The sequence below is a fragment of the Petromyzon marinus genome, chromosome 9 (assembly GCF_048934315.1).
Source record: "Petromyzon marinus isolate PM22_M1 ecotype Great Lakes invasive population chromosome 9, UKy_Petmar_22M1.pri1.0, whole genome shotgun sequence".
NCBI classification, from domain to species: domain Eukaryota; kingdom Metazoa; phylum Chordata; class Hyperoartia; order Petromyzontiformes; family Petromyzontidae; genus Petromyzon; species Petromyzon marinus.
Window position 1 is genome coordinate 1,840,424 of NC_133675.1, and position 22,679 is coordinate 1,863,102.

Sequence of the window (22,679 nt, forward strand, 5' to 3'; positions counted from 1 at the left end):
CATCCAGCAAGACGCAGCCTTGCAATTGATTATAATCAATTATTCACGGCACTGCCGGTGGAAGAGCCTTCAATAGACGGAGCGCTGGAGGGTGTTTGGCCTACTCTTCCACGCTTTACCACACCTTACCCCACTAGCGCAATGGACTAGTGGTGGTGAAGCGATTTGTGATTCTGCTGCTGGGTGGGCAGAGGTGTGGGGGAGTGGGGATAACAAACTCACACCAAAATCTCTAACCGGTGACCTCTCTCGATTGCAAGTGCAGTGTGCTGCGAACCATTACACCACGGTGGCAGCTCCCATGTTTTTTTTACTTTTAAAACATAAACACGTGGTGTTGATTATTATACGCATCTATATATTTGGTTACCAGTTCAGAAAAAGAGCCCTATTTTAACGAACCTAATAACTCGCCCACGGGTTTCTGCTGTAATTGACACGTGGCTATCAACGGTTCTTGGCATTACATTTATAACCACATAAGACTCGCCGTGGAGCTAGTTCAGGGTTCGCCTACACCAAAACGAATCGATTGAATCAGCCAGGCCTGCTCATATGACCATCATCAGCCATGGCCAATCCAGCGTTGGGCGGGTCCTACGCTGTAACAATTCAACTTGTACATGCACGCGAACTGATGTGAACGCTCCATCTCCGTGGTTCACGTCCTGTAGGGCAGAGAAGAGATGGAATGATGTGGTACAAGAGGATGCGGAGCTGAGTGGACTTGCCAAAGACTGGTACCAGCGGTGTCAAGATCGGCCTATATGGAGGAGGTTCGTGAAGGACGCTGCTGAGCAGTTGGAGGCAGTCGCCCTCCAACAGCAACGGAGGGCGGAGGAGCGGGGTCACAAGAACGAGCGGAGCAATCTGGCACAGTAGGAGGCACAAGTGGTGTATCGGACAGTCATCTCAGTCAGTTGACCTATGGCACCTGGGTCCTGTCCCGTGACCTCCTGCCAGTGGGCGTTCGACACTCCACGTGGCCTTAAAGTGTACATAGCGTGGCGCAAGCGCCGTGGTGACGCCACCGCTACTTAGTGTTGTTGTTGCTCACTCCTTTGACTGCCGCTCCGCAGTTAGTCTCGAACACCGGCTATCATCCCTTTTCGTGGCGTGTCGAGCACAATCACACTAACTTTCCTTACCAATGTCTTCAACTTGTGTATGTTCTCCGATCCATGTGTTACTCTTTTATCTCAGCGTATTTCTAAATGCGCAAAGTAGCATGGGGTGATCGTATTTTACACGTGCGTTTTCCCCAGTGTCCTCCCTCGGTGCAGAAGTGCGTGGTCACACAGAGAGAGCGTGGTCACACACGGAGTGCGTGGTCATAGTGCGAGTGCGTGGTCACACAGAGAGTACGTGGTCACACAGAGAGTACGTGGTCACACACGGAGTGCGTAGTCACACACAGAGAGCGTTGTCACACAGAGAGCACGTGGTCACACAGAGAACGTGGTCACACACGGAGTGCGTGGTCACACAGAGAGTGTAGTCACACACAGAGAGCGTTGTCACACAGAGAACGTGGTCACACACAGAGAGGCCACTGCCCTGCCCCTTCATGCAGAAACCACACCCCGCTGCTAACTTACAGACAACCACAAACTGAACATTTAAGCAGACACAGGGCGTGCACAACCCGTTACGTGTCGAGTGTCTTTCTGTTTACACAGAGGCAACTCATCCACACCTCACATTCGTGTACAGAAATGCACGTGTTTAATCCATAGATGCTGACCCTTTATTGACGCGGTTAGTGATTAGTAATACAGAAGCTCGTGAAAATGCAATTGCATTCTGGTTACCTTGATATTGATTACGTTCTCAAGCGCGGAGTAAATGTGCGTTCGATGCCACGTTTGGGTACAAAACAACAACAGTAAAATGGTCTGTGCTCAATTTTTGTACTGCATAATACTGATTAGCGTAAAGGCATGGAGTTTCCAATGCAAATGTTACGATGAACAAACCACTGCACCCACAAACATTACTACATTGAAAGCGTTCTGTCAACACCTCTGGCCCTGCGCATACGGCCGGGCCAGTGACACCAACCGCCAGACCCTGGCCACCACCACCCCCCTTTCAGTCGACTCAAAAAGGTCCTGCCACACTCCTGCTGGTGTCGGACTCTGTCCAGATGCCCTCGGAGGTCCGCTACATTCTCACACTCGTAAAAGCTGGCTGCACTCCACGTGCGAGGGAGGCTTTACCCACCGCTCCCCTCCACGTGCGAGGCTTTAGCCACCGCTCCCCTCCACGTGGGAGAGAGGCTTTGCCTACCGCAGATGTAACGGCACGCGGGCCCATGGCCGCGCACACAGCGTGTTTATGACAACTGCTGTTATGATCACCTGGCACTCCGCTCGACCGCTGGCGGGGCTGGCGCAGCGTGCGTGAACAAGCGGCGCTCCGTGCGTGCCAAAGGAGGGGTGGGTGTCTCTCCCGCGCGGAATGTAGCCACGTTGCCAAGTGTTATACAAAATCCCCCGTATAGCCTTAACAGACTGATGGAGCAAGTGCTGCCAGCGAGCACCGATGAAGGCCGTACACACACGCACACACACGTACACACAGACACGTACACACACGTACACACACGCACACACACACGTACACACACACGTGCACACACACGTACACACACACACGTACACACACGTGCACACACACACGTACACACACGTACACAAATAAAGGACACACACGCACGGGCGCGTAGCAAAAGTAAATAAAGGTGTCAAAGTAAAGCACTTGATAAACGTCTAAAAATACCTCTCAGCACACAGAAAGCCACTTATTTTACCCTGTCCAAGTACTAGCATTGGTGTCCTTTTTATTATTTTATTACCCATGCTGCATTGATCATTTATCGAACTGTGTAGTTAGCAAAAATATCAGGATTTTTTTTTCTCTCTCAAAACAACGAATCTTTCATTTTAAAAAATATAAAGATTCCACTTTTTTGTTTTAAACCTGATGAGTATTGGAGGCCTGCTCGCCCGCACTGTCGCATCTTAACCACTCGTGTTCTCACGGCGTCTCGTCGTAGGTTGTACATTCGAGAATATTTTTGCTAACTATTTAGCGTGGGGAAAACGCGGGGGAAGCTGCTAAGGCCTGAGAAGCTCGCGGTCGGCGCGCGGCCATGGCCTCGGGACGTCGGCCCTCACTTGGAGGTCCCCTCGACGCTGTCCCCTCGGCCGTCTGGGGGGGGGGAAGACAGAAAACACGGGGCGGTGGCACAGGGGGCGGCGCGGGTTAGATCACAGATCACTCGGAGAGGCGGCACAACAACAACAACAACGACGAGGACACCAACAACGAGGTCTTCACTTAGTGGCCGTGCGGGCTCCACGGTGGCCTGTTAGCCCATCAATGAGGCGGTGCTGACACCACGAGAATCGAGAAAACTTTGAAGAAAATAAAAAAAACAAAGATCTCCCCTCTCGCCTTGACAGACTGTATGGGAAAGTGCTGTTAGCGAGCACCTTTGAAAGCCGGCGCGGCACATTAGGGGGTGGGTGGCCAGCACCACGCCAGGCTGCCTTTATCTCCCTCGTGGTGATGTTTACACACCGCACCAGGTACTCATTTGAGGTTCAGTCGCCCCAGGGGAGGCCCAGGAACGATTCAGATAATCGGCACCAATGTTGGCCATGAGCGGGTATTGAACCAGGATTGCTGGCTTCGTAGCGCGGCACGCTAACCGCTATGCCACCACTCCCCCACTACCGTTCAGAGGTGCAGCAGCCCAAACAACCAACGTGGACCAACGAGCCAAACAGACAGGAGGACTCGGCCCCCTCCCTCATCCCTGACCACAGCTCCATCACTCGGGCGTGTCACGTCGCGTTTTGTGTTTTTCTGTTGGTGTCCGCGGTGGCGCCGTGCGGGCACCTTTGGTCATCACGCCTCCTCCTGCCTTGGCCTTGCCCTCCACCACCTTGATGGAGGACTCAGCCTGCGTTTCCCCGAGGCTGTTCTTAGCGTGGCACTGGTAGGTCCCCGCGTCCTCGCGCATCAGAGGGTTGATCTGCACGGCAGGAGAAACAAGGAGGCCGCAGAGGGGATTTAAGAGTCAGACGGTCGCCATGCTTCAGGTAGCTCACACAGACTATTAATATATTCTCCCAGGCATACCACTTCAAGACGGCCCACAGACAATATTCATCCGTCACTGCCAGCATCTTAGGCGCACTAATCGGTTACTGAGAGGGAATTTTTTTTTTACTTGAAAACAATGTTTGTATGTAAACACAGTGAGCCCTGATGATATGTTTGCCTTATTATTGGACGACGATATCACCGTGTGTTATAACGCGTGGTTGCCTGCCAAAGATATTTGAACGTCCTCTCTGGCCCTCGGCGAGGACGAGGTTCGCCAGCGCTCTCCACACAAACAGAGGCGCATCTCACTGTGCTGGGGGTGCCACGGTGATGAGATGTTAACTACCGCGTCTTGTGGGTTCGACCCCGACCCTGACGCGTGCTGTGTATTTGGAGTTTGTCGCTCCCCGCGGTCGTGTGGACTTTTTTCTTGGTCCTCCGAGTTCTCCGTCCACAATTAGAAACGTGCGTTAGAGTATTTGGCTGCGATACATTTCCACGTGATAAGCCACTTCGCTTCTAAAAAAGAGCTGTATAGCTCAGTGGGCCTTAGCTGGTAAAATTAAAATAGTTTTTAGTTTAGTACCTCATTAAATCGGGTTGATAGCTCACCAAACTGACCACGTGGCTTGGCAGTAGGGCGAGCGGCTCACAATTGTAAGATTCAATTTAGATTTGAAGCTTGCAAATCGCTCTACTGCTGAGCCACGTGGCCAGTTTGGTCAGCTATCAATCAGATTAAATGAAGTACTAAACTAAAAACTATTTTAATTTTACCAGCTAAGGCCCACTGAGCAATACAGCTTTTTTTCAGAAGCGAAGTGGCTTATCACGTGGAAATGTTAACTTGCCCCCCGCATCCCCAGCTCTCTCGGCCTCCCACTTCCAGCCCCGCTCCCCCCCCCCCCAGCCTCACTTCCTTCTCCTAGCGTCTACGCAGCGCTCCCCTACCCCACGCCCCCACCCCCCTCCTGCCTCTCCCCCCTTGCCCCTTCCCCCTCTCTTACCTATACAACCTCTTACCACGGCATCTCTCTCTCCCACTTCAGCAAAAAAAACCTTTATTCTTTCTGTGGTATTCCCACCTGATGATGGTTGCTTGTGTTGCAATCGAAACGTCGTGATTTATTTTATTTTATACCTACGTGACTTTACCGAAAGAACCAAAGAGTAATTGTAAGATTGCGAATTCAAATCCTGTTCGGGGGACTGACTCAGCCCATCATCCATCCGAGGTCGATAAAATTGGTACTATTTTGTGGGGAGGGTCAACGTGAACGAGGAATTCCCACCGCTGGCTCAGGGCTGCAAACGGGCGATGAGCGGAAGAAGACACTCGACGTCAAACCGCGCGGACGTTCGATTCACCCGCGAGCGCTGCGTTGCGCGACAGCGCAGGGCGTGAGAGGGCTTGCGGGCGAGGTGGTGGTGCTGGTGGGGGGAGGGTGGTGTGCACTCACCAGCACCCAGGCGGTGCTCTCGTACTTGGAGGGCCCTCCGCGCACCTGCACGGCCAGGTTGATGCGATCCCCGGGCAGCTCCTCCAGCAGCTTCACGCCCTTGGGCGACTCCGTCACCTGGGAACGAGAGTGAATTTATCTCATTGCGTTGTCTTCTGCTTCTCCTCCTCCTCCGTGTGGCTGCTGTTGATGTAAAGCAACAGCTATGATTTTACATTGAGGTGGTGAATCGCTGTTGTGGTGACGATGTCTCCTTAGTAATTTGTGAATCGGGCATTGAGTCGATTTTCTCTGCTCCACGGTTCTCTGTTCTGGGTGGTGACGACAGTTGCTTCACACTGCCGGGAAGATTCTAATTTTCCGTCTGTGCATCACCATCAGCATCGTCAAGTATCTGCATCTGCTGCTGCCATCGTTTGCGTATCCGCCATGGTTTGTGTATCTGCCATAGTTTGTCTATCTAAACTAAACTATTTTTATTATACCAGGTATGGCCCACTGAGCTATATAGCTTTTTTTCAGACGCGACCTGGCCACAAATGAGAGCTCAACGAAGTGGCTTGTCACGTAATATTTTATAGCAGTCAAATACTCTAAACTCACGATACTTCTAAATGTGGAGGGAAAACCGGAGGAGCAGGAGAAAAATACACACGACCATGGAGAGAACACACACACTCCAAATATACAGGCGTCAGGGTCGGGATCGAACTCACGACCTCCTGCATATCCGGCGAGGCAGTTAACATCTCGCCACCGTGGCGCCCTGCGATGGTACGTGTAAAACCACTCGCGATGGAACGTCTCGTCCGCAAACACGCAGTGACACGCGGACACGTCTGTTATGGAGTCGCGTGTGAATCGAATGTCGGTCGCTCTGCCCAAACCTGCACGACTCCGCCGCCCTTCACACAGGAAGGAAAACCCCAGTTGCGTGAGCCACGGGGCTCTGCAATTGGCAGCCCGCAGGCCCAATGTGGCTCTTGGAGTGACCGGCGCCCAGAGATTTGGCTCGCCAAGACACAGAGAAATTGAGATTTCGTGAGATGGAAAACAGATAAAGATGACTGTTTAAATTGTATATTGCGAGAGTGGTGGCACAGTGTTTAGCACGCTGCACGTGAAACCCAATTACCCGAGTTCAATTTCCACTCACGCTCAACACCAGTGACGATTATCTGAGCCGGTCCTGGGCCTCCCCTAGGTCGACTCAGCCCCAAATGAGTACCTGGTGTGTTGTGTAAACATCTCCACTGGGGAGACAAATGCGGTCGGGTGTGATACTGCACACCCTTGTGTGCCGTGCCGGCCTTCGATGGTAATCGCGAACAGCACTTGCCCTAACAGCATGGTAAGGCTATACAGGGGAATCGTTGTCTTTGTTGCAGTGACGTGGCCCAGCGGGTAGCGCGCTCGCCGGTCGTTGCAGAGGTTCGCGGTTCGAATCCAGCAGGCCGCCGTGGTTAATACTGCGGTGGTTGTAGGATTGACCACGGTAATACCACGTGCCGTCTGCTTACTAACAGCGACGTTATTTGAAACGAGGTCACTGTGTGCTGGCTTCGTCGTCCAAATTTCTGAAATTCTAAAAGCGTCACCGCAGTTCACTCAATTGGAATTGCACCCGGCAACAACGTCGCCCCCCTTTTTCTACGACTCCCCGCAGACTGTGCGACACACAGTGGCACCTTCCTGCGCGTTATAAGAATGATCCCGCCCATACCACGCGTACTCAACCATTGTCATTTTTCTGGAATGTTCCGCTGTGGAGACGCCGCCCCGCATGGGAGGTGAGTGTGGTGCTGGTACGGACCTTCCTCCAGGTGACGATGGGCAGTGGCACGGCCTTGACCTCGCACGACAGGTACACCTGGGAGCCCGTCACGTTCACGATGTTTTTGGGAGTCGTCACGATCATGGGGGCTGCACGCAAACCCGCACACAAGTGCAACGCACCCGCGACACATCGTCAAACTGCACATCACCGCACCGGCCACCACATTGCACAGAACCGCACATTAAAACACAGCACATCACGGCACCACGTACTACACCACACCACGTACTACACCACACCACGTACTACACCACACCACGTACTACACCGAACCACGTACTACACCGCACCACGTACTACACCACACCACGTACTACACCACACATCACGTTTGCACGAAGAATTAAATTACCCTTGTACGTTGTTATCGTTAAATCGCTACCATTTACCAGCGCTATCGCACACACTTATATCCACGCAGCCAAATAAACAATATTGTATTATAATGGAATAAATAAATAACTGATTATGGGAGCGCTGGGGGGCAAGGGGGTCTACTGCACACCACTGTTGGAATGCTGCAGAAAGTGTAAAAAAATTATGACTAAATCAATAAATTCCCAAAACACGTGGCTCTCATTGCCTCAGCGGGCCACATCGACCACGGTAACTCGACGCGCGGTGTCCACCACGCTCGAAATCGCGGCTCCCAGCAGAGGTGCAGATCTTGCACCACCACCACCGCCGCCGCCACCACCATCTGGATCCGAGCCGCGCCTGCCACACAGCCCACGTGGGCTGTTGGTGCCGACCGAGGTAGCCACCTCGAGTTGTGCACGAACGCGTTTACATCGCCACCAAGAGTGAATTACGCAACAACCGCATTGAAGAGGCGCACTTGCTGCTGCCGCCACACTATCCACTTCCATTGGCCACACACAGGAACTGGTGGTGCCGCTCTTTGTTTGTGACGTCTCGTTCTACCGACGACTCGGAACATGAGTGTATAGTGGAGGAATATCAGTGGGCTCGCATAATGAGGAAGTATAATGTACTCATTCATCCTCCCCCCCTTCACACTTTGCGCAAGAAGACGGCACAAGTGTGGTCACCACATCTATGCCTCTCCGTAAGGAACGAAACGAGTGGCCTTCTACACAAATCTGGCTGTCGCCTGATTAAGCTAGTTGTAATTACTGGCGAAACGTCGTACTCAGATTGTAAATGTGGCCGCTTGGCTCTCCAACACACAACCCGTGTTGATGTACTAGAGACGAATTGGCACGTTCTATTTACGTGACAAACCTTACTAATTCGCTGTGTCGGGTGGTGGCGTGTTTAACGACACATTAATACTTACGCGTTCTAACTAAAACAACCCCTCTATTATGGAGGAAGCTGATGAGCTACAAAGCTCAGTAGGGGCGGGTAAGAATGTCACAACAACAACAACAAACAATACAAAAACACGACAGTCGTTCAAAGTACGGAAAGGGAAAACAAAGTCTGCTCTAGCAGCGTAGAACGACCCGGGGAGGGGGGAGGGGAGAGGCAGTCCCGCTTGCTGTGCTGCCTCGGCTTTCTTGCTGGGGACATTTGGCAGGAAGAGTTTGGGGGCCCTGGAGTTCCTGCTCGGGGCTCTCCGGATCCCGGGAGAGCGACCCCCTTCACTCCCTCCCCACCCATACTCAGGGCACGACGACGTCAGCGCCTTACAGACACAAACCACGGGGGTGGGAACATAAACCACGGGGGGGGGGGGACACTCCCTTGCCTCGAGTCGCTGTACTCGCGACGCGACCCCCTCCTCCTCCTTGCGACGCGGCGCGCCCAGTGCCGGATTATATTTAGCGTAGTAGCACATGTAGCAGCAGCAGCTACACGTGTAGCTGCTACAACACGTGTAGTAGCAGCAGCTACACGTGTTGTAGCTGCTGCTACAACACGTGTAGTAGCAGCAGCTACACGTGTTGTAGCTGCTACAACACGTGTAGTAGCAGCAGCTACACGTGTTGTAGCAGCAGCTACACGTGTTGTAGCAGCTACTACACGTGTAGTAGCTTCGGGCCCTGCACTTTCAAGGGCACCGCGCTAAATGCTTTCAAGATATCAATTCCGGTTCAGTGATTCTGCACTTGCTCTATTACGATAGTACTACACTGCTTTCAACTTTTACGAACGACTGGGTGTTTAAGGTTCGCGATTTGTCGTATTATCTGGCTGTATAGCAAATGAGAAAATACAATAACTTTACTGTGCAAGTATAACATGTATGTGTTTTAATATTAACGTGTTTTTTTATTTAGGGCTCCTTAATAACATATGTTACAGGCCCCGCACTAGCTTAGTCCGGCACTGGGCGCGCCCGACACCAAACTGAGGCGTCTGGTGATCACATCTCACAGCGGCGGGAATGTCCACGTTCGTATGGCGAGGACGAGTCGACCCACGAGACAACTACCCAGAGACTCCCACCTCCCCACAAAGTGGTCACTCTCGTTATTGCCCTCGGCTGGAGAATCCGATCGGCGACGTCAGACAATGGTCTCTCCTGCTGTGCAGAAGGATCCTTGCCCGAAACATCACTTCCATGTATTGCAGACTAAGCATAGTAGCTAGTGTATTTATTTTACTCGCGCTCTCTCTCTCCCGCTGAGCTATGTAGCTCTTTTTCAGAAGCGACTTGGCCACAAGTGAAAGCTCAACGAAGTGGCTCATCACGTGGACATGTACAGCAGCCACGCGCATGTTTCTAGATGGGGAGAATCCGGAGAAAAATCTACGTAGCCATGCGGAGAGATACACAAATAAACAGCGGGCGTCAGGATCGAACCCACGACCTCCTGTAAACCAGGCGGGGAAGATCACATCTCGCTACTGTGGCGCCCTGATACGTGTGGCTCTTCAGGGCAGTGCTATCGCCGAACGTGGTGAGTTATTGTCAGCTGTACTCGTTCACCACTGTCCACGCAATGCCACCAAATAAAGCCTTTAACTTTATATGAATGTACGTTGAACTTCTTTCGCGCCGTACGTAGCCAAACGCGCTAATCGGAGGTGCGGGGGAGAGACAACAAACTAAACACCAACATCTGTTCTAAAGAAATGAGTATTCAATCTGGATTTAGAAGTGCAGTGGCTTCCTAACATCGGAAGGAAGAGCGTTCCAGACGGCCGCAGAAGCGCATCTGAAACTTTCCGTGCTGCGTGCGATGGCGTAAGCATTTAAGTCCAGCGCAACTCCCCCCCACCCCCAACCAAGAGCCCATTCCGAGTCGCAGCCTCAGTCGACACGGGCCGGCAATTCTCCCAGAGGAGGGAGAATTAAACAAATTCTGCCTCTCACGCCGACGTGCCGACTCCCCTGCTCTGGACGCCGCGTGTTTGCGTTTCGGGGCGTTAGCCCGCACCAACGCGCTCGTGTTAGCTCGGGCGAGTGAAAGGGTCCCTGTGTTTGTGAGTTCTGCCTAACCGGCTGCAGCTCACGGGTGGGAGGGCTCTCTCGCTCGCCACGCTCTCTCTGACACGCGAGCGAGAGAGTCCGATGCCGTCCACGTCAGCTGGGGAGGGGGGCCACAGTTCCTGTGCCCCGCGCGCGCGCGCCACTGCGGCTCGAGTCGTCGGAGCGGAGAGGCGCGTGAGAACGGGGCAGCTTCACCGCGAACGTCCAAGTGAGTTTCCTCTTCGGTCGACTGTCCTCACCGCCAGTTTCCTTGTTCCCAAAGCTAAAGTCAACCGACGGCGCGCCGCGAGCTCGCGTTTCGGGGGACAGCGAGGGGGAGAGAGCGTGATTTGATGGTGCTCTGTTATCACCGGCTTAGACGATTGTCAACTCTGACCCGACTTTTGTGTCTCTTGATCTCGAACTAAAGCACTCGGCAACCAACATCCAACTCGAGTTGAAGAGAGAAGAGATAGCGCGCGGGGAGAGCGTGATTGGCCGACTTTGTTGTTGTTGTTGTCGTCGGTTGTTCCCCCGACGTTAGACGAACGTCACTGGACGCGGCGCGTGGTCTCTTCTCGACGCGAGCGGACAGAGGAGGCGCGGCGCGATGGAGCGGGAGTCGACGGCGCCCGTGGTGCAGAGCCACATCAAGCTGGACGTCACGTACGAGGGGTCGGCCTCCGAGGTGCGCGACCTCGCGCTCAAACTCTACGCCCTCACCGTCCTCGACCCCCACACCACCCACTCCAGCATTGAGGTGAGGCGGTGCCCCCCCTCACTAACTCCTACCCCCATCCCCCCACTCACCACCGACCACTCCACCTCAAAGACGGAGGATGCCCCAGGGAGGAATCGTTGTCTCGCATTCCATGCGAAATGACCTCACAGTTGGAATGGACCAAACAGGATTCACCTTAAAACTAAATATATTGGGACTCCACGAGTATTTCCTGGCTAAATAAAGGGCATTGTTGAAGAATACGTTTTTTACATGCCATGCCAGACTAGTTGACTTGTCATTCCGGACTAGTTGACTTGCCATGCCGGACTAGTTGACTTGCCATGCCAGACTAGTTGACTTGCCATGCCAGACTAGTTGACTTGCCGTGCCGGACTAGTTGACTTGCCATGCCAGACTAGTTGACTTGTCATGCCGGACTAGTTGACTTGCCACTAGCAGGGTCTGGTTATCCTGAGGCTCGCACCGCTGATGAGGCAGAGCGCCCCTCTGGTTGGGAAGCTCCACCCCTACCTCAGACACTACAGTCAAACATTGATGAGACGACTGTTAATTGGTAATGGTTTAAATGTATCTGTAATTAACAACTTGGCGCAATCAAAATCGGGGCTAGAGAGTGTGTGGTGGGGGGTGTAAGCGAGACGTGTCCATAGCCCAAAGCTCCAGAGTCCCACGGGAAGAAATAAATGTTGTTGTTCGGGAAATGATCGCTGTTGAGTCATTGTTGTCCTTCCCCCGCACCTCTGATTAGCACGGTTGGCTACGTACGGCGCGAAAGAAGTTCAACAACATACACACATTGTATCGATTCCATGTGAACAATATAACCGCGTTAAAGGGGATGGTGCAGTGGTAACGCAGCAAGAACGACCCGGAATCGATTCGTGACTCGGGCACCTTTCTTGTGTGCAGTGTTCATGCTACCCCCCTGTTCAAATCGGGTTCCCTCCGGGTTCCTTGTTTTATTCCCATAGCTAAAGTCATACACACACAGTGTACATGACATAAGAGAGAAGCCACAACATTTCTGGCCAAATCTGGCTGTCGCCTGATGAAGCTAGTTGTAATTATTGGCGAAACGTCGTACTCAGATTGTAAATGTGGTGTGCTGTACTAGTGACAAATTGGCACGTTCTGTTTCCGTGACAACCCTTACTAGTTGACTGTGTCGGGTGGTGGCGGGTTTAACGACACATTTATATATTTACGCGATCTAACCCAAAAACTCTCTATTATGGATATTGGTCGTGAAAGCCTACCACGTGTTAAACTGTGTAATGACATTGACCAGACATTCCAATGTAGGAGGACCCTCCTGAAAGTATGGCTTTCCGAGGAAATTATCATAATTATCGGATTAATTTAACGTAATCCTCCAGTTCTCCCCATCCTAACCCCTCCCAAGCCCCCGTGTCGCGCTCTGGCTCTGGTGTCTCGGGAGGAAAAATTCCAGCCCCGATTTCAGATCCAGCGGACTTCGTGCCCGCCCGCCCGCCCGCCCTCCGCCCCTCACCTCCAATCATGGGGGCTCGCGTCGACCACAAGATCGCACTGAAGGGGTGGGGGGGGGGGGTGTAAGAGGGGGCCTCCCTGCTCCAACTCTCAAACCGCCGTCCCCTCTCCAACCCGGATCCCCACCCTCTCCGTTGCCAGACAGCGGCCCCTCATTACTCCAGCTTCTCGTGCACAAATCCCATCGCGGTGTCGTTACAAGGCCCTTCAGTCTCACCCGCCAGCCCAGGCCGCACGCTGGGAGCCCGCGCGCGTGGCGGTTCTCAGCGGAGGCGGAATACAATCTCGTGGCTCTCAGACGTCCTCCCAGACCCCGGGGTGGGGGGCGGGAGGGGGCTCAGGGGGCGGGGTTCAGCACGGAACAGAGGGGGGCACTGTCAGGAAACCGAAAGCGAGTGACGGAAGCCGCGTGACTCGTTTCTGTGTGCACGCGAGACGCTGAACACACAGCGCATGGAAAAATACACCGATGGTTCCATGTGCTTAGGCAGATGAACGGTATTGCGTGGTTTTATATTTATCAGAAGTACAGTAATATATCGATTGCAGCAACAACTATGGACTATTTGTGGGCTGGAGCAGAGAGTAGCGCTGGATTTGCAGGACAGAGAGAGGCAGACGTCTTTGAGGATGGAGCGGGCTGGTGCGGGTTGGCCCGTCTCGGGGACAAAGTGGCCTCAGCGCAGAGTGGGCGACAGATGCAGAGGAGAGTGGGGAGGAGACACGGGGCTACAGGCATAGAACTTCCTCCATCCACAGTTCCCATCTCGTCCCTTCCTCGTCCGCGCGGTGCGCTTCTCCCTCCCACCACCCCCACAAGGGCAGCAACCGCTTTGTGCTGCGTCACCGCAGATCAACTCGCCGAGTCAAAGACGGCGAGCGGAGTCGAAACAAAGAGCAGCGCTCCTCGCGGCACCGCAACAGCAGCCAAGCCGAGCTGGGGGCCACGAGCGGCTGTCGCGATCGCGCTCCGGGGTTGAGGGGGCGGGGGTTGAGGGGGCGGTGTGCTCGCGTCCTCACCCGGTTTCCTGCACCAGGGCGGGGGTCCCTCGTGCACCGATTATACCCCCCCCCCATCCAGACCCCCCCCCCATCCAGACCCCCCCCAATCCAGACCCCACACCCCCATCCAGACCCACCCCATCCAAACCGCCAACCCATCCAGACCCCCCCCCATCCAGACCCCCCCCCCCATCCAGACCCCCACCCCATCCAGCCCCCCCACCCATCCAGACTTCCCCCACACATCCAGACCCCCCCCCCCACCCAGGCCCCGACCCCCTCATCCAGGCCCCGTCCCCCCCCATCCAGACCCCCCCCCACCCAGGCCCCGACCCCCCATTAAGACCCCCCTCATCCAGGCCCCGCCCCCCCCCATCCAGACCCCCCCCACCCAGGCCCCGACCCCCCACCCAATGGGAAGCTTAATCGGCAGTCCCATTGTAGTCGGCGAGCGCGCGTTGTGTTGCGGGGGGGGGGGGGGCACATCCGGTTGTGTACTGGCCGATGAGCCGTCTCCCCTGAGGAGTTCCACTGCGCACTGATGACCAGCGCGGTGAAGTATGGACACATAACGCCCGCTACGAGGCTCTCGCCCGGCAGTGGGGTTGGCACCGGGGCTGTGTGCGGTGTGAACGGCGCTGGCTGGCTGGGGGGGGGGGGGGCATTACAGCGGTTCTGCCTCCGTTCGGGCTGCTTGCTTGGCCACGAATTATATTTTACGTAGCACAAGCAGACACGCACGGCGGTTTGTGTGTGTCAGGGAATGCTATTATCGTATACACACACAACTAATCGCAGCTGTGTGTGTACAAGGGAAAGCTATTATCGTGTATATATACACACACGCAGGCACGGGTGTGTGCATAACAGGATGCTATTACCGTATACACAGTAACTTGTGTGTGTGTGTGCATTACAAACTCAACACATACGTCAGTAGCAGTGTGTGTGACCTTAAAATTAAACTTAACCATTTCTAAAAACGCGAGGCAATGGCCCTTCGTAGCAGTTCGACAGATCATCACCAAATGCCAGGATAGCATTTACCAACACGAAGGATCGGACGTTTAAGACATTCACCCCTTCACGGTGGAGACTGACGGCACACGGCTGCTCGCTGGCTGACGACGAGGCTGTTAGGAACGAGGGACGCGTCCTGGGGGCATCTGGCGATGGTGTCGCCTCAAATCTCCACTGGGACAGGGCGAGCGGTCGCCCGCTCCATTCTCACTCACTTCTAGGGCTCAGCAAATCTCGTGCGGTGCTACGAGGCAGAGGAGAGGAGTGAGGAGAGGGGGGAAACTGCAGCATGGATATCAACTAAGCTATGTAAACTATTAACAATTGTTTTGTTTAATTTTACCCGCCCTTGGGCGTCACATTTGAGAGGCGGTAAAAGAAGAAGACGTGAAATGAGGCGAGATGGATTGAAGACCGTTATCGATCTCGCAGTCGTGAGGGGGTGACAGCTTGGGAGAGGCATTAATTCTGCAGCGGAGAGATCATGGCTGCTGCTGATGATGATGACATGATGGCATGATGACGACATGATGGCATGATGACGACATGATGGCACGCTCTACACAGCACGCGACTGGGGGAAAGGCAGTCGCCTGCCCCCACCCCCGCGCTGCCCTTTCCGTCCCTCGGCGGGCAGCTTAAACTTCCCGTTGCCCTTGGAGGTCGACCGTGGCCAATGTCACGGTGCGGCCACACCGGGCTTACCCATTAACGCGCCACCCCATCACCACCCCATCACCACCCCATCATCGCCCCATCACCACCCCATCACCACCCCATAACCACCCCATCACCACCTCATCACCACCCCATCACCGCCTCATCACCACCTCATCACCACCTCATCACCACCTCATCACCACCCCATCACCACCTCATCACCACCTCATCACCACCTCATCACCACCCCATCACCACCCCATCACCGCCTCATCACCACCCCATCACCACCCCATCACCACCTCATCACCACCCCATCACCGCCCCATCACCACCCCATCACCGCCTCATCACCACCCCATCACCACCCCATCACCACCCCATCACCGCCTCATCACCACCCCATCACCACCTCATCACCACCCCATCACCGCCTCATCACCACCCCATCACCACCCCATCACCACCCCATCACCACCTCATCACCACCCCATCACCGCCTCATCACCACCCCATCACCGCCTCATCACCACCCCATCACCACCCCATCACCGCCTCATCACCACCCCATCATCACCCCATCACCGCTTCATCACCACCTCATCACCACCCCATCACCACCTCATCACCACCTCATCACCACCCCATCACCACCTCATCACCACCTCCTGCTCCCGCTGCTGCCGCCTGCTACAGCAAGTCGCCCGCGGCGAGTGAGCTGTGCGTGCGGTGCCCCCGGGATGCCGCGGGGCGAGTTGCCTCTGCCTCGTTGCTAATTCATGTCCCGGGGGCTGCGATTGTGCGCGGAGTCTCGCTCGGGCCGGGGTTGATAGCGCGTGGGGAGTCTCTAGCTCCCCCGGCTCCATCTCCCGCTGCGTGGTCCCGAACCCTCCGGCTCCACGCCGCACCCCGCAGGCCCCGTGAACTCACGGGGGCCTCCGGGGAGCGACGTGAACACCGTGAGTCCCGTGAGGGCCGGGACACCATGCGGGTAAAGCCATCGTAACCATCGGGGGTGGTGGGGGGGGCGCCCTGTGCAACATGGGGGAAGATCGAGCCCCTGCTGCCATTCGGGCTCGTAGAGACGTGCAGAGAGACACAAGGCACACGAGAGACACACGCGGAGAAATACTAAAAAAGAGACAGAGGCATGGGGAGAGACAGACACCTGAGAAAACAAAGAGGCAGACACACGCCGAGGAGAGAGACGGAGGGGTGAGACGCAGCGAGACTCACCCAGTGCGATGGGAGTTGTATTTCTGGAGGTCAGATTTTACAAATTCAACATTCCCTTCAATCGACGCAAAACGTCCGGGGAGAGACAGACTTTTGGAAGCGGGGGTTAAATCGCGTGTATCCCCCCCACTCCCTTGTACGTCCACGTTTGTGTGAATGTCACCGCCGTTCGTGAGAGCTGTGATGACGCACTGAGGGACGGGGCCACCTTGGGGTCTGTAGGCCTGCGGCGGCCCTCCACTCCTGGATGCCGCTTGGTGTGGTGGTGGTGGAGGGGGGGTGGTGAGGAAGGAGAGAGGACAGAGACAGGAAGGAGGGGGGAAAGGGTTTGTTCGGAATGGAGGAGGATGTGGAAGCGAGAGTCTGCGAGCCGGCAATCAGCCGGTAGGAACAAACAGGGCGCTCCCTGGGGAGATCCAAGAGATGGAGCCGAGGTGGAGCCGAGGCAAAGGTCTTTCATATTCCTTTAAACATTCATACGCAATTTTAATGAATCTAAGCAATCTCTCTGATGTCTGGAGCCTTTATTATTTCCGCTTGTTTCCCCGTGTCCGGCTATTTTCCATCTCACAAAAGGAGCCTCCAGCCTGAGCGCCGACTTGAATCCTGCATGGCTCTTCTCGTCACGCCGCAGGCATCGGCCCATATCTCATGGTCCTCAGCAGCGTCTCGTGCGTTACTGAACTTCACCTGGCACTTAAAACAAATCGCCTGATCCCTCGTGTGTGTCTGTGTGTGGGGTGGCGGTGGCCCTGCACTATGAACCTGGCGACCCGAGTTCGATTCCCGCTCACGGCCAACATCAGTGGCGATTATCTGAACCGGTCCTTGGCCTCCCCTAGGTCTACTCAAATAATTACCTGGTGCGGTGGATAAAAAAAACATCGCCACTGGGCGGTCAGGCGGTCGGGCGTGGTTCTGGCCACCCACCCCTCGTATACCGTGCCGGCCTTCATAGGTGCTCCCTAACAGTACTTGCCCCAGCAGTTTGTTAAGGCTATACGGGGGAGCTTTGTCTTTGGTGGCGGGTGAGCAGTGGCGCAGTGGTTAGCACATTGCGCGAGTAACCCAGCCACTTGCGATTGATTCCCTGCCACGGCTAACGTCGGTGGCGGGTAACATCCCCAGCACTTCACCCGCACGCATTGGCCAGCGTGCGGGTGAAGTATGGTCAAACACCCACGCCCGACGCGGCGTGCGAGAGCATTCATTCAGCAGTGGGTTCACAAAGTGGGCGGGCGGGCGGGGTGAACGCGCGCGTGACCCTGCCGCAGATGGACACCAAGATCCTGCGCGAGAGCGCTGACGATGACGAGAAGGAGAAGGACCCCCTGCGAGCCAAGATGAGGGCCCTGAGCGAGGAGGTGGGGCCCAAGTGGCGCGCGTTCGCCCGCGCCCTCCTCGTCCCGGACCACATCATCGACAACATCCACTACAACCATGCGCTGCGCGACGGGGTCGCCGAGTGTGTCTACCAGGTACGGGGTCAAGGGTCACCGAGTTTAGGGTCACGGGGTGTGGGGTTACCGGGTATGGGGTCACGGGCCATTGGGTGCAGGGTCACCGGGGTCACCGGGGTCACGCATCACCGGGTGCGGGTCACCAGGTGCGAGTTAACCAGCTGCGGGGTCATGAGGTGTGCCCTGGGTCTCAGATACCCCACTGCTTATATCAGGCCCCACCCGCTACACTACCAGCCCCACCCACTCCCCCAGAGATGGGCAAAATCCATTACAAATGACTCGCGGAAATGTGATTAGATACAAATGACCAATTACCTTGAGGTGTGTAATTAGACGCCATTTACAAAAGGTTATGACATTGCACATTTAAAATGCACGCAATTGTGGGACTGCCCGTGTCTACGGTGGCCCACACGAGTCGCTAGTATGAGGTTAGGGGATTTTAAACCTGGGACAAAATCCCAATTTCTCAAGAAAGTTTCAGGATGCCAGGGATAGCCGTCCTGAATCCACTGGGACCGTGCCGGGCACACGGCAGCACGTGGTGGAGTCGAGCCATGGAATCGCCTCTCCCTGGCTCACGGGGCGAGATGTGGGTCCAGGTCTCCCACACCACCCGCGGTAATTCGCTGCGATGATCCCAGGGCTCAGGCGGCCAGTGAGCAGCTCCAGCGAGGCGTGCCCTCCCCGCGGTTCTAAACAAAGCGTCGTGACAACACGGGCCCCTCTCTGTCAGCTCACCCCCACCCCCCTCCCACTAGCACCAGCGAAAGTGGTGGGGGGGTGGGGGGGTTAGGTGTTGTTAGTTGGCCCGTGTGTTCCGTGCCACCACGTCTGTAAGTGCCGAACACCGCACGACTTGCTCACATTGGGGATTCCCTCCTCACTCTCAGCGTTCGGATCACAGCGACCTGCACACCGGTCTCCTGACCGCCTCCATGTTCCATGACCTCCAAGTCGCTCCCATCTGCCATCAGCAACCTCCATCTCCCATCGTCGCGTTTGCATCTCCCGTCACCCCCCCCCCCCCACCCCTGAGCCTCCCCATCAACGCCGCGCTTTACACGCCTCTCTGCCCCCAGACACGGAGATAATGGGATCCAATCCCCTCCCCAATGGACCCCAGTCTCTTCTACCCCAGACCACAGAATTTTCAAACCTTCATGACCCTGGCCCTGCCCGTCCGTCCGTGGGATCCAGGGCTCATTCCCCCCCACCCCGCTTCGCTCTCCCTCCCCCCTTTGATCTCCCGGCTCCCCCCCCCCCCCCCCCCACCGTCGGCTCCCCCCCCCCGACTCCCCCAGGTCCTTCGCTACTGGAACTGCCGGGCAGAGAAGGAGAAACGCGGGATAGCACTGAGGGCAGCGCTGGAGGACATCGGAAAGAAGTCCCTGATCGGTGAGGCCCGGTGGAGGTGGCACCGCGACGGCACCACCACCACCACTACCACCACTACCACTACCGCTACCACCACCACTACCACCACCACTACCACTACCACCACCACCACTACCACCACTACCACCACCACTACCACCACTACCACCACCACTACCACTACCACCACTACCACCACCACTACTACCACCACTACCACTACCACCACCACTACTACCACCACCACCACTACCACCACCACCACTACCACCACCACCACTACCACCACTACCACTACCACCACTACTACCACCACCACTACCACCACTACCACCACTACCACCACCACCACTACCACCACTACCACCACTACTATCACTACCACCACTACTATCACTACCACCACTACCACCACCACTACCACTACCACCACCACTACTACCACCACTACCACTACCACCACTACCACTACCACCACCACCACCACTACCACCACCACTACCACCACCACCACTACCACCACCACTACCACCACTACCACCACTACCACCACCACCACTACCACCACCACTACCACCACCACTACTACCACTACTACCACTACTACCACCACCACTACCACCACTACTACCACTACCACTACTACCACCACCACTACCACCACTACTACCACCACTACCACCACTACTACCACTACTACCACCACCACTACCACCACCACCACTACCACTACTACCACCACCACTACCACCACCACCACCACCACCACTACCACCACCACTACTACCACCACCTCTACCACCACTACCACCACTACTACCACCACCACTACCACCACCACCACTACCACTACTACCACCACCACTACCACCACCACCACTACCACTACTACCACCACCACTACCACCACCACCACTACCACTACCACCACCACCACTACCACCACCACCACTACCACTACCACCACTACCACCACTACCACCAATACTACCACCACCACTACCACTACCACCACCACCACTACCACCACTACCACCACTACCACTACCACCACCACTACCACTACCACCACTACCACCACCACCACTACCACCACTACCACTACCACCACTACTACCACCACCACTACTACCACCACCACCACTACCACCACCACCACTACCACCACCACTACCACCACTACCACCACCACTACTACCACTACCACCACTATCACCACTACTACCACCACCACTACCACTACCACCACCACCACTACCACCACTACCACCACTACCACTACCACCACCACTACCACCACTACCACCACCACTACTACCACTACCACCACTACCACCACTACTACCACCACCACTACCACCACCACCACTACCACCACTACCACCACTACCACTACCACCACTACCACCACTACCACCACCACTACCACCACTACCACTACCACCACTACTACCACCACCACTACCACTACCACCACTACCACCACCACTACTACCACCACCACCACTACCACCACCACTACCACCACCACCACCAAAACCACTACCACCACTACCACCACCAGAAGCGACCTGGCTACAAATTATAGCTCAACGAAGTGGCTTATCACGTGTAAATGTATCGCAGCCACATACTCTAAACGCGTGACGTTGATTCTAGAAAAATCCACGCGACCACGGGGAGAAAGACGCGCAAACTCCAAATATAGAGCAGGTGTCAGGGTCGGGATTGAACCCACGACGTCCTGTTTACCGGGCGAGGTAGTTAACATCTCGTCACGCAGGGAGCAACCACAGCAGAGCAGCCACCGCAGATGACCCGATTCTATAAACAAGCGACGAGAGACCAAAGCTGCGGCGGCTGCTGCAGCGAGGTGCGGGACCGTCGGAAGACCTGCCCGCTGTGACATCAGGGAACTCGTCGTGACATCGATTCACCGAGTCTCGACTCACTGGTCCACATTCCTGCCCTGACGGAGGTCGGAGGAGATGCGACGCACCGGGCCGGGTGCCCCATCGCTGGTGATGGGGCACCACGGGCGAGTGCGTGTGGACGTCACGGAAGATGGCCCAACCACTCCTCAATTGGGTTCACAATGATCCCGGGTCCACTGTCCGTGCCATCTTTGTGCTGACGCGCTCCGAAATGTGTGTTCCCCTTTGGGGCTCATCACGCCTGCAGGTTGTTGCTGCTGCTGCTGTGGTGGTTGTTGATGATGATGACGTGGTTGTTGATGCTGTAGTGGTTGTTGGTGATGATGATGACGTGGCTGTTGATGCTGTAGTGGTTGTTGGTGATGATGATGACGTGGTTGTTGATGCTGTAGTGGTTGTTGGTGATGATGATGACTTGGTTGTTGATGCTGTAGTGGTTGTTGATTATGATGATGATGACGTGGTTGTTGATGCTGTAGTGGTTGTTGATGATGACGTGGTTGTTGATGCTGTAGTGGTTGTTGATGATGATGACGTGGTTGTTGATGCTGTAGTGGTTGTTGTTGATGATGATGACGTGGTTGTTGATGCTGTAGTGGTTGCTGATGATGATGATGACGTGGTTGTTGATGCTGTAGTGGTTGTTGGTGATGATGATGACGTGGTTGTTGATGCTGTAGTGGTTGTTGATTATGATGATGATGATGACGTGGTTGTTGATGCTGTAGTGGTTGTTGATGATGATGATGATGACGTGGTTGTTGATGCTGTAGTGGTTGATGACGGAGAGGGCACGTGTCGTGTTGTGACCCTTCCCCGGCAGAGGAGCTGGGACTCGAGGAGGTGTAAAGGAAAGGAGCCGAGAGCTGGATGGAGGTCTGCGCTGTGCCGAGGAAGAGGAGAGCACAGGGACACATACACACCACACACACACTACA

The 22,679-nt window shown here is 55.2% G+C and overlaps 1 protein-coding gene across 1 annotated transcript in view; it reads right to left on the reverse strand.

Moving 5' to 3' along the window:
• Window positions 1-1,733: 1,733 nt before the first annotated feature.
• The window catches only part of LOC116940718 (insulin-like growth factor-binding protein-like 1), a 47,873-nt gene continuing 26,927 nt past the window's right edge, over window positions 1,734-22,679 (reverse strand). Inside the window, exons 2-5 of the mRNA XM_032950884.2 lie at window positions 7,390-7,499; window positions 5,577-5,693; window positions 3,907-4,042; window positions 1,734-3,213 (exon numbers count right to left, since the gene is read on the reverse strand). Of these exons, the coding sequence (XP_032806775.1) occupies window positions 3,176-3,213; window positions 3,907-4,042; window positions 5,577-5,693; window positions 7,390-7,499 (401 nt within the window). The 3' untranslated portion in view covers window positions 1,734-3,175. The remainder of the gene's footprint in view (window positions 3,214-3,906; window positions 4,043-5,576; window positions 5,694-7,389; window positions 7,500-22,679) is intronic.